We start from the raw sequence: 16,389 nt of genomic DNA, 5'->3' as shown, positions 1-16,389 counted from the left end.
GCGTAAAGTGGACCCCCTGGTGCTTCTGGTGCTTTCATCTGAGCATCACACCGAGATTGTGGTCATTCGCCAAGCTCACGATTCACGATTGGGTCTCGACGCAGGTGCTTGTTGTTTCACTTTCAAAGGTTGTGACCGTGGAGCTGAAGAAGAAGAGTGACAGAGTGCGCCACAAGATCGACAGCTCCCCCATATCGTGTATCTCAAACAGAAATCGTGAATATGTTTCATGTCGAGCACTGCGAACTTTGACGATTTCCTGCAACAAGCTGAGACTACCACCTGCCTGTTGGTCGGCTCGCTACCTTGTGTCTTTGTAGTCCGTTATCTGCTCTCTGTTGCTCTCACCATCCACGATCATCCTCAAACCAGGCGTGAAGACCATCTTGCCGAATCTGGTCTGCTGCTGTCCGAGACTTGCTTTCAGCAGCCCCGAGGCTCATTCGCTACGCCATTCACGATTCGCTCTCTCTCCGTCTCCATCCCTTAGATCACACTCTGCTTGCATCATATCAAGAAAACCTTGATCGGTAGATTTGCGTTTCCTTGGGCGCATCATTAAAGTTGACCTTCTTTTTTCGCAAACCGACGAGAGCGACGGTCCACCATCACGCAGCTCAATCAACAGTTTTCCAATCCGCAGTCCCACCAGTACGCGCACTTGTCCAGGACACAGTACCGCATCAAACGTCATTTTCAGCCGCGTCTGGAACACCTGTAGCAGGTGAACAGGTGAACAGGTGACCGTCGCTGACATACTTCACCTTTGTGACCGCCATCACTATCGAACTTGCGTCAGTTTCACCCATTGGCAACCACTGGCCTTGTAACCACTGGCTTCAGAGCTCGCCAGGTCATAGCGCAAAAACTCATTACGTCGGCGTCGCCTCGATCGGGACTGTCTGCATATCTGGATTACGCCTCACGCCCGAGACTTAAACAAGGGCCCCACTTTACAAAGCATTCTTTGCACTGGATTTCACGTCAAGACCATGCACCAGCGACGCTAGATCCTTGCAGCGCACTTCGACGAGCCTCAACAAGGTTGACTTTGCCTCACGATCACCTTTCTACAGCGCACGTTCTTGTCCGCCACGAACGCTACGAAAGCGGCAACACCGCCGATCTAGAGCATAGCATCTTGCTCAGCGACAAGCGAAGCTGCACAGGCCTCGTCCATTCGCTCGGCCTCTCTGATTGCTGAATAGGAGACACGGTGCCAGACCTCGATCGACCATTTCAGCACCCACCTCAACACCGCAAAGCCTCAACTTCATTTGGACGGATCTTGTCCGAAAAGCGTGAGAGAAAACCTAAGCGTGCGGCTTTGGACACGGATCCCCTTCGGCACTAGTAGCTAGACTCGGGTCGTTTTCCGCACAGCTTGCGTTACCGTTGGTGAATCTGACCTCCTTTGCAGTTTGCCCGCGCTTCTCCCTTGATCTCCATCAGGGTCGGTGCTTGAGCCAACCAACTGACGCCTGCGTTTCTGCCACAGGCGTCATGTCCGCCTCACAGCTCACCCCCAGAGCCAATCCAGTCCCGCTTCCCGAAAAGTTGCTCCCAACGCCGCCATCACCCTCTTCTCCCTCTTCTTCTGACGTCCCCACCTGCACCTCCCCTGCGTCACTTCTCACAGCCAACACGCTCAAAGCTCTTCCGGCTCACCCTACTTTCAATCGCAGCTGCACCGAACCCGACTGCATCCGTGGCGTGCCAGCCACACATTCCGCATCGCCAGCATATCCTCCGCGCTCCAAATCGACAGGAAATACGGCTTCCTTTCTCAATTTCGATTCCTCTTCATCACACCAGCCATCTTTCACTCTCCAAAAAGCGCAACAAGGACTCGCCATTCGTGCTTCTGTCAGTCCCGAGTCGTCGCCGCCTCAAACTTTCTACTCGCCCCGAATGGCGCCAGAGTCACCACGCACCACGCACAAGCCTGCACAGTCCAAGTCCGTAGCATCCATACCCGTTTCAAACTCGATTTGCACGCCAGCACGCCCATCGCTTTCAGCCCATCACGACAGCAACGCATCGGCCGCACCGCCTCGCCACAGCTCCGCTGAAAACGCGCCTTCCTTCGATCCTTCCGCTTTCCCAGTCATGGGCGCCCAGCATGATTGTAACTATCAGTCTTCGCCTGCCAGTCAGAGGCTAAGCTCGCAGCACACCCACTTCTCCTCGGATGATTCGGTACGCAACTCGTCGTCAACGCACACCTCGGTCTGGACCGACCGCAGCTTGACCAGCTGCGCCACCAGCCCTGCTTGCACACCGTACAATCTCAAATCGCACGTGCGTGGCAAACCAGCAGGTGCAGGCGACACCGCCGACGAGCTCGACGAGAGCTCCGTCGGTCTCGGCATCACTTCCGATCTCGAGCACGGCATGTCAAGTCGAAGATCGAGTGCTGCTCTTGTCCTGCCTTCCACTATGCTTCCTGCTAGCGCCAGGGCTCTGCAAGGCCCCTTTTCACATCACCGCGCTCCTTCCTGGACTCGACGCGTAGATGTGTCCCCGCTCGCGGGTCTTCATTCGCACTCGAGTGGATATGCAGATGGTCATGCTTCACCGTTTCAGGACAAAATGCGAGCCTTTGCACTCAACTCCGGCCTTGGCATGCAGCGGGCATTGAGCGACGTCATGCCCGTCTCGTCGGCGAGCGAGGACATCGCTGCTGCTGTCGCATCCGCATCGTCTTCAGCAATCGTTAATCCCACCATCCCGCTTCGACGTGATTCGCGTGCCCGTTGCTCATCAGACTTGTCCAACTATCGATCAGCAGCATCCGCCTCTCCACTCTCCACTTCATCTCCTACCTCCAACTCGGGTCGCTTCACCCCTGCAGTTCCTTCAACTTGGAGCGGTCTTGGTGGCGGTCACCTCGACCTCTTGCAGAGTCCGCCGCGCAACAGCTCGTTGCGAGCACCGTCCTACCTCACCAAAGGGAGCTCGCCACCAACTCCGCCGGCCAGTGCTTCTCAGAGGCCTCCTTGCCCGACATTGGACCGGATCACGACCATCAATGACCTCAGCAACTCCATCTTTGCTGTCCAAGAGGCACCCGAGGCAGTCTCAGATCCAAATTCACCCACAGGCTCCGTAACAGAACCATCCTTGCGCACATCCTCGGCTGCGTCTTCTCGCAGACGCAGAGTATCGGATGTCTCCATCAACAGCTTCCTGCAGAATGGCGAGTTCAGTCACATCGTCGGAGCCTACACAAGCAAGATGCGTTGGGAGGAAGGTCTCTACGACTTTGACGAGAATGCCGAGATGGACGGCGACGAATCCAGGGCGGTAGCCACCGCTGAGGATGGTAGCGCTACCATTGTCCAGGGTCGCGATCTTACACTTGAGCAGATTCAGACAGAGACTGGTCCCAACACTACTCACCTCTTGCTCAGCGGCAACCAGTCAGAAGGACTCGTCCAAGTGCTCGAACGCGTCTTGCCCCTCACCACCAATTTGCTCGTTCTCGACCTGTCCAACTGCCATCTGCAACGCCTTCCTGATGCCATAGGCGCTTGCATTGCCCTCGAAGAGCTCGACATTTCGCGCAACCCAGTCGGCTGCTTGCCTGACTGGATCCTAAACCTTCGCGCGCTGCGAACCATGTCGGCCGATTGTATCGGACTACACCACCTGCCCTCGAGCCTTATCCAGCTACAGGAGCTTCAGCGTCTGAGCCTCCGCCACAATCAGCTTGTGTTTTTGCCTAGCTGGCTTCACCGTATGTCGAAGCTCAACAATCTCTTCGTTGAGGGAAATTGCTTTGGTGGGCCATGGCAGGATATCGTTGCGCCGCTGCTCTCGCAATTCCAGCGGCCTCTCGCAGCTCCTTGGCAGCCTGCACCTTCGCAGCAGCTTGGTGATGCTTCCGAGGTGCCAGTCCGGTCCAGCAGCGCTACTCATGTTGGCTTGCACCAAGCGCCCGAACGTCCCTTCATGGCTCGAATGCGAAGCGCAAACGATCTGCAGAGCATGCTAAGCGGTCCCTTTGGAGCCCGAACTCCGCCCGCGTCGGCACGTGACTCCCACAACGATGACAGCGGATACTTTAGCCCCCGTGATGCACACGCACGCCCCGCCACTGGATACGAAGACCACCTCACCGAACTACCAGGCGCAGATGGAGCGGATCCGCACGTTGCTGGAAGCGGCAAGTGGGGCGGATTTCTCAAAAAAATTGGACGCAAGGCTTCTAATCAAAGGCTTAGTGCTGGTTATCACGACCAAACGACGAGCCCTAATGAGAGTCGATTCTCTTCGCCCAAGGCGTCGCGCAAATCTCTTCGTTCATCTACGGGCCCTTCAAGGTCCAACTCCATCTCGAAGAACAGTCCAACTCCCGTTATATCTCCGTCGCAATCCGAAAATATCTGCCCCCCCATTTCCATCGCCTCTCGCAACCTCGCCGCTGCCGTTGGCCAGGATAGTGGCAGTCAATTGGCTCCTATGACACCACTCGGTCCGCCATCCGAGCCTTTGATGCTGTCGAGGCCAGCAACTTTCTTGCAGCCCTCCTTGTCGTCAGCAGAAGCGAAGAAGGCGCGACGACGCAGCTTCTTGCCTGTGCTCGCCAACGCTGCTGTTGCGTCTCCTCACGCAGCTGCCCCTTCTCAAGAGGAGATGGACGAGGAAAGCCTCGCCAGGCACAGCAATCGACTGCGTGCGCTCATGCACTACCTTCGCGACTTGGACGATCTCACCGCCGCGCGCACCGAAGCAACCTCGTTTGTTGGTCCCAGCAAGAGCGCGCTTGTGCACCTTCGAGACGTCAGCGGTCACTCGCGCTCAACGAGCATGCATCGAGCCGAGTCAAGCAATCCCTCGACCAAGTCGCGAGACTCGGGTGGAGAGTACGTTGCCAGCACAGCCGCCAGCTCCATCTCTGAAGGTGCCTCGTCCGAGCCAGCACGTCTGAGCACGGCGCAGTGCAGCAAAGACGACTCGGTCAGGCGATTCCGTATCATTGCCGAGATTGTGTCGACGGAGCGTACCTATGTCAAAGGGTTGAGCGAGCTGGTCGACATCTACGTTAAGCCGGCTATGGCGCCTGCGGATGGCAACAGTGGAGTCGCTGTGATTCCACCCAGCGAACATCGCGCTGTCTTTGGAAACGTCGAAGCGCTACTGCAATTCCACCGCACTGTGTTTCTCCCGTCGCTGGTAGCTATGGCGGGTCCAGTGCTAGAGCACGACCAGGATGCGCCAGCAGATATGGCTCCCGAAGAGACAGCGGCCGTAGCCGAAAAGGTGGCCTCCGTCTTTTCAACCCATGCTGCCTTCTTCAAGATGTACTCGAGCTACATCAACAATTGCGACTCTGCGCAGAATCGCATCAACGCATGGACGGCTCCTCCTGCTTCTGGCACCAGCGGCAGTCTTTCGCTGCGTGGGGCACCTGGCTACAGCACTCTTCACTCATTCGGCGCCAGCTCTGCGCCTCAAGGCACAGCAGCAGCCATGTATGCCAGTGGCTCCAACAACGGTGCGATGAGCACAAACGCAGGATCCGGCATTTTCGGTGCAGATGGTGGCTTGTCGCCGTCGCAGCGCAAGAAGGTACGAACCTTTATGAAGCGCTGCCGCACGCATCCTCGTCACGCGCAGCTCAACGTTGAAAGCTATCTACTGTTGCCAGTGCAGCGAATCCCGAGATACCGCCTGTTATTGGAAGATCTGGTGAAGAGCACCGACCCAAGTCGACTAGCTGACGGCGATGCGCTAGCAACGGCGCTGGAGCATGTAACGCAGATCGCGTCCAAGGTCAACGAGAGCAAGCGTCAGTCCGAGCAAGATCGACGACTGCTGGCATGGCAATATCGTATCCGCGGACCCATCGATGGACCTCTGGTTCAGCCCCATCGTCGACTGCTCAAAGACGGAACTTTGCAGCTCAAGCGTGTGGTACGTCGCATCCCCGGATTCGTACGCTCTGACAGGAGCGTGTCGGTGGGCACCGCCGAGCAGCGGCAAAGTCAGAGTCACGTGCTTTCGGCGGACCATCTGCAGCAGGTGACTGAAGACCAAAGCATGTCTCTCATCCTGTGCAGCGATGTTGCGGTGTTATGCGCCGAGCAGACAAGGAGCAAGGATGGCAATGCACCTGTGTTGCTTCGCTCGATGCTCAAGCTCACGCGACCAGCCGAGATCCTGGGTGGGTTGAACCTGCGCATTGTGGATCGCGCCGAGATCCTGTATCTTGCCGCATCATCGCCGGAAGAGGCTGTTGCGTGGAAGACGGCTTTCGACCTTCATTTCTACCAATGATGTGCCAGCGGCTCGTCAGTAACCCACACACGTTGCCGACCTCCTAAGTTTGGCACGAATCGACGTTCAGATTTAAGCGTCGTGACTCTGGATCGAATACACCGTGTCTTTATTGTTCTAAGACATATGCCCTCTTTTTGTCACCGTTTTACCGAGCTTGGTTGTAACAACAGCTTCATCGACGCACACTCTTTGGCTCCTGTGTGCAATTACGTCTGCGAGGTTTGCTTTGCTCGCTGTACGTGTGCTGTGGTAGTGATGTGAATGCATACATGCGAGAAATGGGAGCGTGTTGGGGCGTTGTCAAGAAGGTGAATCACGAATGCGAGGAGAAATGGGCGATTCGTGATTCGTGAATCTGCAAGGTGACGCGCACAGACCGGTGGTTGCGTTGGCAAGGGGCGGTGGGGGGCTGAAATTTGGGTGCGCGTGTGTGCTGATTTTAGCGCTGCGTGCTGGGGCTGAGCAGGTGCGAGGTTGAAAGTGACACTCACGGGAACCGGGAACGGGGAACGGGGAATGAGGAACGTGCACGGTGGAGAGAGGGTTGAGAAGTATACACCACTTTGGCGAGCGCGGTGGGATTGGACGGGTAGTTTCATTACCACCAAGACTGGCGTAGTTGTGACGGCCAACTTTTTCGAACTGCTCTATCGCACAGGCATACTATAGTCGGAAGGATCTTTACGACGAAATTGCGGGCACGGTCGCGAGACGGAGCAGTCAAGAGATTCGTGAGCGACAGTTTGGACGACGAGCGAGTCAGCATGCCTCGACCTGGGTAGGTGCTCACGCTTTTCAGATAAGCCACCATGTCGTCGCGCGATTCATTGCGATCGAGAGGTACAAGTTCGGTATGTGGATCGGATTCCTTGGCGCACGCGCGCACCGAGTCGCAAGCATTCGGTTCGTTCGTCGACGCTTGCACTGCCGCGCCATCGAGCTTGAGCGTGGATCCTCAGCTGTCGGAATCGCTCGATGGTCAAGCTGCTTCATCGTCGATCACCACCACCTCATCCGAACGCACACAGACTGGCTCGGCTGGCTCGGCTTGCCATGCTCAACACGGTGGTGTCAACGAAGACGACGACGAGTGGACCGAAGCAGATATCGTCGCGAGCTTCTCTCCTGTGGACTCGCATGTTGGGATATCCAGTAGTCTTGTCGAACCAACTGGCTCGGCGCGTGCGTCTTCTGCTGCACCGACCGCCGACAGACCGGCAGGTGGACGCAAAGTCAGCGGACGAGGCGCGTCCTCTGAATGGGCCGACTGGAACACGTTCCTGGCAGCACACACATTGCCTATGCAGCCGCCGAGATCGTGTGACTCGGGCTGCTCGTCTGGTTCGAAACCGTCGAACGCGGCTGGCGTCAACACTTGGAATGCAGCAGACGACGCTTTCTTTGACGCGTTCGAGGTGGCGACTAACTCGAATCGTGCGCCGTCGCCGCCGATCATCGATCTGCGTGGTGTCGAGAAGCAGTTGGAGCAGAAAAAGGAGCAACAGAAACAGAAACAGCACCAGAACCAGAACCAGAACCAGAACCAGAACCAGAACCAGAACCAAATCGAACCGCTCTCGCATTCGACGGACGACGACTTTTTCTCGCGCTTCCAACGCGCTCCACAGACAGCACTAGGCAGAAGTAGCCCGTTGGTGCTCGAGCCAGAACAGCTGGAAAGCATTCACCACGCGCGTACGAGCCACATGGACACGGCATCAGCACAGCCACAGAACATCGGCATCGGCAACAGCAACAGCGGTAGCGGTAGCGGTGCGCACGCTCGCGCGGACACGGGACGAGGCTCGATTTCTTCAGCGTCGGCTTCAGCGTCGGCTTCAGCGTCGGCGGCGGCGTCGAGCTGGACAGGTAGTTTGAAAAAGACGTGGACGACGTTGCGTGGGATTCAGAGCGAGATTGCTAGTCACATGCCGAGCACGAGCGATTTCATTGTTCCGGAGCCAGAGGCCGGGGTGGCAGGTGGCGCGGTGAACACGAATCAGGGAGGTGGGTTACTGATTGCAAGTGATGCTACCGAGAGGGTGCAGGCGCAAGGGACCGAGGGTGGGGATCGAGCGACTTGGAGATCGGGAGAGGCGGAGGGGCAGCGGGCGACGGGTGCGCATGCGTCCGAGCATGCTCACACGACACGGCACGGCTCGTCGAGAGCATCGACTGGCGTATTGTCGGGAGCCCCACTTCGGGCAAGGGATCTAATGGCGTCTTGGAGCACAGGCGCACTGGAAAGCAACGCTCGCGGTGCGTCGGCGGCGACGCTGGCGGCGCAGCGCGGAGGGATGCACTCGAGCATCATATCTGGTGCGCCCGGATTCGACACGAGCTCGACGCGCCAGTGGAATACGGGACACTGGACGCTGGATGATGAGCGAAAGCGGGTGATTCCGGTAACGCTATCCAAGCGTGACCAAGAGACCGAGATGGTGATCGAGCAGTTTCACGCGTCGCGCATCCAAGCGCAGCTTCCGGCGAGATTGCAACTGGGCAAGCGCTGGGAGTTGCTCTACTCGATGGATCAACACGGGATATCGTTGCAGACGCTGTATCATCGCGTGGCGGTGGGGATGGATCCGAGTCGTGCGCGCGAGTCGTCTGGCGACGCACCAGAGGCGTGGATGAGGGGGGCGACCAGTACGGCACGCCACGCGCTCGGCGTGCGCGTCCCGAAACTCGGCGGGGCGCTCAATAGCGTCTCAGATGCCGGCCTCGTCCTTGCCATCAAAGACGAGCAGGATAACGTGTTCGGTGCATTTCTCAACGAGAAGCTTCGTCCTCAACAGCACTACTACGGTTCGGGCGAATGCTTTCTCTGGAAAACGTCGGTGCACTCGCATCAAAAACTCGTCCATGTCTTCAAATGGACCGCGAAAAACGACTACATTGTGCTCTCCGAATCCGACTTCCTCAGTGTAGGCGGCGGCGACGGAAAGTTCGGCCTTTGGATAGACGCTACCCTCCAAAACGGCATCTCTGACCCCTGCCCCGCTTTCGACAACCCCATCCTCTCCTCTACCTCCCCCACCTCCGACAGTACCTCAGACCATCACTTCTCCTGCTACGGCCTCGAAGTCTGGGCTGTAGGCATCGACTAACCTTGGTCCACCTTGAAAGTTCCCTTCTCATCTACCCTTCCCTCTCCTCGTGTCTCTTGTCACCCGACATGCCTCAACATTCCCCGAAACAATCACGAATCCCGTTGACCGTGCACATGAATTCTTCACGAGTCACTCTTCATCCACACATCCACGAAAGCCCAAAGCACACAAATACAATTGCCAATCTCCAATCACAAACATTCGTGATTGCACCAGTCACACAGTCATGAGCATTGAGCGATGAGCATATGACGCTATCCAATCAACATCCCCTTCACTGATTCATCCCAATGACGCGCAACGGTGACCTAGACAGATTCTCGCCCTCGGCGGCACTCTTGGTTCGCGCAAGCTTCCTCATCACTGCCGGCCTGCTGGGCGTATCCAACGCACCGATCAGATTTTCCTCATCATCCTCATCGCCAAACGTATCGTCGCTGCTGAGCTCCTTGCCACCAACACTGTTCTTGTGGTAGTTCGAGTCAAAGATGTCGCCCGTGCCGCCCACTGGCGAAGCGGTGCGAGACTGGCTCGTGGTGCGCTTGCGCAGCGCCGACAGCTTGCGTTTGCTGCTGCTGCGTGAAGCCGATGTTCGCGAAGCATGCGACGAGCTGCACTTGTACACTGTGGGCGAGTTGTTGGTGTTGCAAGATGCATCGAGCACAACGCCCTTGGTAGCCGACTTGCGTGTGGATTCTGGCCAAAAGCCAGCCACCTTGATCGTAGACAAAGGCGTGAAGCTACCTAGCCCACTCAGCGCACCCAGACCAGAATGGAATGGTGTGGCTGAAATCAAGCCAGCCGAGATATTGGCAACGCTCGGAGTCAGTCCCAGCGACGAAGAATAGCATCCAGAAGCGTACGACGAAGTGCGCGAGATCGAGTGCGGCGCCAGTCCCAAACTCTCGGTCAGGTTGAGGTGTTGTGGAGAGCTGAACTGATCATCCGAGTGGTTACGAGAAGGCGAGGGTCGCACCGAAGAAGCGGCGCAAGCGACGTGGGCGTTGGCAGTGGTGCCTGCACCGCCGCGTCGCAGCGCGGAAAAGCCAAGACCAGACATGGGCTTTGAAAAGGGCGTCGACATGTTGGGAGCCCCCGTGCCGCCGATCGCTTTCTTGCTCGCCGAGCCCAGCAAAGGAGGCAGTGATTCGACCTTGATACGCTCTGTCACTGTCTCGCCGTCGGCATGAACACCTTGCGACGATGGTCGAATGGGAGTGCTGACAAGAGGGGGCAGCTTGACCACGTGCGCGTCCGCTGTCGAGGTCGAGCTCGAAGTCGAAAGGCTCTTGGCCAAATTCACGCCGAAAGCGAAATGGGTTGGCGAGGCAACGGGCGAGACAGGCGCGCCCGAATAGCTGAGCTTTCGGTACGGCGAAATCTTGTGTTTGTCCAGGCTGAACGGGTTGTCGCCGCCACGACCTACAGATGCCGGTGTAGTAACAGGCAATGTTCGCACCGCATTTGCTCCGGATGCGGCGAGCGTGCGCGAAACTGGCGATGGGCTCAGACCGACATCGTCGATAGCACCACCCTTTCGGCGTGTCTCTGCCGCTGCCGAGCACGACAAGGCGGTGAGCGCTCCGTGCTCTGATGCCATTGCTTTGCCTCGGCTCGGCGTCGAGCTCCAGGGAGCGTCCTCGATGGCGTCTCTTCGTCTCAGGCTCATCTCGCGGTCATCTGTGGGCGAGTTGGAGCTAGATCGAAGTGCCAAGAGCTGGATGGCTGCGTCACGAGTGTCTCCCTTTGGCGGGCGAGGTGGTGCCTCGGTCGCAGTATGCGTTTCCATGGCGCTGCCAATGGTAGCTTTGTCCGCGCCACCGTCAAGAGAAGGTAGAGGAGGCCAGTTGGTAGCAGGAGTGTCGATTGAAGTATTAACAGAGTCGCTGCCCGAGTTGCTCGTGTTGCCGGTAAAGCTGTCCTGGAAGAAACTGGCCGAATTGGGATGTGAGTAGTCACTGCTGCTCGAGCTCAAGCTTGTGTTGGGGTTGGAAAGCAGCGGTAGACCAGCTTCATTTTGCGAGACAGGAGCAAGGGCGAGACCACTGCGACGCAAGGGCGAGTTCGAGTACAAGGCGGTGCTTAACGGCGCCTCATGTGAACCGCGTGATGCCAAAGGCAGCTGAGTCGGGTGTTGAGGCGCCAAGGTACTTGGACCCGCAACATTGTATGCGGTGGAGGGAGCCAGTGGCTGTCTCTGCGCAGAGCGTCCGAAATCTTCTTGCGAGGCAAAGAACTGAGCTTGAGGAGAAGGGAGCGGCTGTGCAGCATCGTGTGGCTTGAGTGAAAGTCGTCTAGCAGCTTGATTTTGAGATCGAGCCCGAGAATGGTGAAAGGACAAAGAGTCATCGGCGTCGGTGTCGACGTCTCGTGAGAAGTTGATCGACATGTTGGAAACATCGGCGTCGGCACCATCGTCGGCACCGTCGTCGGCACCGTCGTCGGCATCGTCCTCGTCCGTTTCGTCGGGCATGGGGGTGTTGCTACCGCCCGACTTGCTGCCTTGAGCGGCCTGCTTCTCTTGGAGACGCTTCTTTCTGGCCCATCGACGTTTGCTCTCGAGCATTCGTGCGCGACGCTCTTCGGCATTCTTTGGACGATTGACGTCGCCGTCCCAACGAGTACGACGAGGCTGGGCGCTCAGAGGGATGTTGTGCTTGTCCTGAAGATGTCGACGCCAGATGCTGCGGGCGTGTTTGCCAGTGTAGACCTTGTCACAGTAGGTGCACGGGAATGCGCTCAGATCGCAGTTGGTGCCAGCCTGGGCACGCGAGAGGGCGAGTAGATTGTCGATGTCCTGCTGAGTCATGGGGCCGGGAGGGCCGTTGGAAGGGCCTGCACGCGACATGTCGTCGGCAGAGATGGGGAAAGAGGCGTAGCGCATCATGGGCACGCCGAGATTGTTTGACATGATGCCCATATCCGAGCGTGTATATGCTTGCGAGGACATGTCGGGTGCAAAAGGGGCTGCTGACGGAGGGCCTGACAAGGCTGCGTACGAGTTTGAGGCGTAGAGGTGTGGGTGAAATGGCACCGATTGCGGCGGCGGGGGCTGCTGCTGAATGTGCTGGTCGAGCGGCTGATAGGGACCGCTGTAGTCGAGCGGCTGGGGAGTACGTGGAATGGCAGCTACGCGGTAGGTAGCTTGGTGCGATGGAGCTGAGAAATCAGGAAAGGTGCTCTGCTGGAACGAAGCGTCCTGGATGGCAAAGTTGCAGTGTGGTTGAGATGGAGGCTGAATGTGCTGATGCTGTGTTTGGCTGGAAGGATCAAAGAGAGCCGAGTGTGGAGGAGGAGCAAAGAGTCCAGCGGAGGCTGCAGGGAGGTACGGCGATGCGACGCGGCTTGCAGCCAGAGCAGCGTGTGGTGCTTGAGTTGAGTCTGGCAGCATTGTGGTAGGTAGCAAGCCGGTGGTATAGAGGGAAAGAGGGGTTGAAATCGTCGCCGTGCGATGGTCACAGGAGGCCGATGAGATTACGTAGGTGTGTGCGAGGATGCAGAAGGCGAGGTTGAAAAGGTACGTCGGTCAGTACAAGCAAGACGATGGTGTACGAGAAGGAGCACAGGGGTGATCGAGGTGGATAGGGAAGAAGAAGGAAAGGGCGAATGTGAATGTATATGCGAATGCGAATGTGAATGCGATCTTGGTGGTCAGGGGGACTATGGGGATGGTGGTGATGCGAGATGGTGGTGAAGGGATTGGCAAAACCAAGGAGGGTAGGGGGCAGAGTGGATGCAAGCTGACTTGCAAATGTGCAGAGTGCACGTTTGTGTGAACAAGAAGCGAGCCGCAAGGTACACAGATGCACGAGATGCACAAGGCGACCCAGGAGTGAGGAGAGCGGAAAAGGAAAGTGTGCGCAAGACGATGGAAGCAGAACGAGTGGCGAGTGGAACAAAGAAGGAAGCGAGAAGGCCGAGCGAAAGTGAGGAGGAACAACACGAGGCAGGGCAGGATGAGCGGCGAGGGTTGCAGCGCGTTTGATGGGTGCAAGCCAGGTGATGCAGCCACGGCGAACGCAAGCGTTGTTGGCCAAGAGCGGCGACGATGCAAAGCTGCAAGCACAGCGAGGGTTGACAGGCGGCGGGCAAAGAGGGCAAGGAGGAGGAGGAGGAGCAAGAGGAGGACTTACGCAGAGAGATGCGAAAGGTACGACAGGATGCAGCGTCGATCCTTTCGGGGTTGAGAATAAGCTATTGCAGCAGCCACAGCAGCAGCAGATGGGAGGTGGGAGGTGGGAGGTGGGAGGCGGATAGGCGCTTGAATGCGTGCAAGATGCAGCCCATGGAAAGGGCAAATGGCGAATGGCAAGAGAAGGCAAGTTGGTGTTTTACAGTGCGAGGGGAAAGAGACCAGATGTTTACTCGTCGACAAGGAGCAGGAGCTGGAGCTGGAGCTGGAGCTGGAGCCGGAGCCGACGCGACGCGACGCGGAGAGGCACGCCAAAGGTGCAAAGCTGGGCGGGATCAGCAGAGTTACAGCACCAGCGGGGATGCAGAGAAGGCGGTCGGAGATTCGGATGAGGCGGCAGGCGGTGGTGGAAAGAAAGAGGCACAGCAAAGACAGGGACAAGTGCACAGTTGAGGCAGGAGAGCCAAGATAGGCAAAAGGAGGAAACGTTAGTGGAAGCGCCAGCGGGTGGCTGAGAGCGTGAGGAAAGGAGGATGACAAGGATGAAACTTGAATGGTCCAAGCCGAGCGGTGTCGTCGGAGGTGTTATGGGCAGAGTAGGCACGCGCGCGAGAGAGCACAGAGTCTAGTGTTGATGCGACGACAAGGCCGAGCGACGGGCAGCGGCACGCATAAGGCTTGCTGGATGATTTGTGAGTCGTGTTTAGCAAGCCAAGCCAAGCCAAACCAAGATCCACGGTTCTTGACTGAGGATGGGCGAGCAGAGTCGTGAGGAACGAGTGGCAAGACGAGCCCAAGACGAGCCCAAAACAAGCCAAACTTGAAAGCGCATGCCCACAATAATAAGTTAGTGCCGGAGAGCAAGCAAGTAAAATCACACCAACTCGTGACTGAATCAGCCAAACAAATGTGAATCAGAGTCACAATTGTCAATCACCAAGCACGAATCGTGAATACTGTCCAAGATTCCTCGGCGTTGCTGGGACGCGCGCGTCCGAGCACCGAGCACCGAGCAGCCATAGCCCATAGCCCATAGCCCATAACCCTAAGCCATAGAGGCTTTACGCTTCTCTCTCTCTCTCTATTCACGCTGCGTGCGATGTGCTGCTCAACGTCCAAGATGAAGCTGTCAAAGGAAAGCAAGGTATGTTCAGTCACGAGTCGTGAGTGACCAACTGCAAGTACTGTAAGAATCTCAACCCACAGCGACTCACAATAACGAATGTGAATTGTTCTTTGTATCACGTATACGATCCAATTCACGATTTGAAATCGCAAATCGCATATCACAAATCACAAATCACAAATCACAAATCACAACTCCCAACTCCCAACTCACAAATCACAAAAACGCGTGACCAGAAACGAGAAACAAATCACGAGTTTCACTTGACGCTCACAACGCTCTCACACCTGCTCTGGGAGGTTTTTTGTCATGGTCCTCTTGAGCGCTTTCTTGGGTGATGTTCGTGATTGTGTGTGCAGATGCATTCTTTGTTCTCCTATCTCCAGGAAAAGAAATGAGTGAAGGGTGCCTTTGACGCGTACTTGTGCCATTGCCAAGGTGAGGCGCAAAAGCTCCCAACGTGCGGCAGACTTCGCCAAACAACGTCACATGTGACGGACGCATCGGAAACCAAGCTGCGCCGGTGGCATCCAAGCCGAGGCACGTTACTAGCAGCACCTCGGTGCTTGGTACGATCGTCCTAGTCCATCGGCTTGGAATTCCAGCCTATCGCAACGGCGTGTCTGCGCGCTGATGGCTGTTCAAGCCGAGCCAGAAGTTCGCCTCACGATGCTCACCATCGACTCAAACCGAAGCTCACTGGGAGCCGTGAATGCTAGTGTCACACGGGTCCAGATGCTGCCACACAAAAAGTTTCCTTTCTTCTCAGGTTATCTTTGTGATTTTACTTACGCGAGAACATCTGCAGATCCTTCTGACGCGCACCAAGCAATGACTTCGGCGCGCGACGTGGCCAACCGCGTCCGCATCCACCATCACGTGCCGATCCAGCTTGGTTTTTCACCTTCTCACATCCGCACCTAAAAAGCGTCAAGCCACCGAGCTGGAAGCGTCAAGGCACGAGGAAACATGAAACTAGAAACATCACCGATCAACATGCTCCTGCAAAGCGCGCATCTCCCTCGTCCGCCCAAAATGAAACGCAGATCAAGAATCGTGAATGCACCCTCAAGTCTCTAACCAATCCCTAGGCCTAGGCTGATAGTCGAAACAGATACATCCAGCATAGCAGGCGTACACCTCTTGCATGCAGCTTCACGTCGCACGTCGCACGTCGCACGTCACACGACAGGCACAATAAAAGAATGTCCATTAGCAGAATCCAAAGCCAAGTGATATACCAAGCGATAAAGTCAGTGGATCGGGTAAGCTGGCCAAAAGAAAAGTCTAGGCCACGGTTCTGCTCCATCATCAGAGACCGAAAAAGGATAGTCAGGAAGATTGGCCGAAAGCATGTCACCTTGCTACTCGTCATCACTCAATCCAACCATGTCATTATGCCTGGACAACAACCCCCAACCACTCGCCATGGCCACCACCGCTGCTGCGATCAATCCAACAAAGCCTGGGTGCACCATCTTGAGCCCGCTAGCGCCACTACACGCCGCACAGACCCATCCACTCGCCAGCGGCGTATATGCTTGAGGATTGTACAGAGCAAATTCCACCTTGGTGTTGGCCTGCATCAAACCTGGGCTTGCACCAACGCTCAAACCGCGCTCATCATAGACCAACAATCGATAGCTTGCTGCAATCAACTGTGGCAGATTTGGGTTGCTCACCTCGACGCTGGTAGAGTAATTGTAGGGTGACCTACACACGCTCGTAGCTGT

The 16,389-nt window shown here is 56.8% G+C and overlaps 4 protein-coding genes across 4 annotated transcripts in view; 2 read left to right on the top strand and 2 right to left on the bottom strand.

The window, feature by feature from the left end:
• Positions 1-1,503: 1,503 nt before the first annotated feature.
• Positions 1,504-6,282, top strand: UMAG_00736 (uncharacterized protein; the record flags this gene model as incomplete). The annotated part of the gene is made up of 1 exon (XM_011388216.1): positions 1,504-6,282. One exon carries the CDS (start codon positions 1,504-1,506, stop codon positions 6,280-6,282), a length of 4,779 nt encoding a protein of 1,592 aa, XP_011386518.1.
• Positions 6,283-7,094: 812 nt separating this feature from the next.
• UMAG_00735 (uncharacterized protein) lies at positions 7,095-9,395 on the top strand (the record flags this gene model as incomplete). Its single annotated transcript, XM_011388215.1, has 1 exon — positions 7,095-9,395. One exon carries the CDS (start codon positions 7,095-7,097, stop codon positions 9,393-9,395), a length of 2,301 nt encoding a protein of 766 aa, XP_011386517.1.
• Positions 9,396-9,672: 277 nt separating this feature from the next.
• UMAG_00734 (uncharacterized protein) lies at positions 9,673-12,789 on the bottom strand (the record flags this gene model as incomplete). Its single annotated transcript, XM_011388214.1, has 1 exon — positions 9,673-12,789. The coding sequence occupies one exon, from the start codon at positions 12,787-12,789 to the stop codon at positions 9,673-9,675; it is 3,117 nt and encodes a 1,038-aa protein (XP_011386516.1).
• Positions 12,790-16,020: 3,231 nt separating this feature from the next.
• Positions 16,021-16,389, bottom strand: part of UMAG_15020 (uncharacterized protein) — a gene marked incomplete at both ends in the record, with an annotated part of 731 nt that continues 362 nt past the window's right edge. Inside the window, one exon of the mRNA XM_011388554.1 lies at positions 16,021-16,389. Within this exon, the coding sequence (XP_011386856.1) occupies positions 16,021-16,389 (369 nt within the window).

The sequence above is a fragment of the Mycosarcoma maydis genome, chromosome 1 (genome assembly GCF_000328475.2).
Source record: "Mycosarcoma maydis chromosome 1, whole genome shotgun sequence".
NCBI lineage: Eukaryota > Fungi > Basidiomycota > Ustilaginomycetes > Ustilaginales > Mycosarcoma > Mycosarcoma maydis.
Note: the sequence above shows the minus strand (reverse complement) of the source record. Positions and strands in the feature narration are given on the sequence as shown.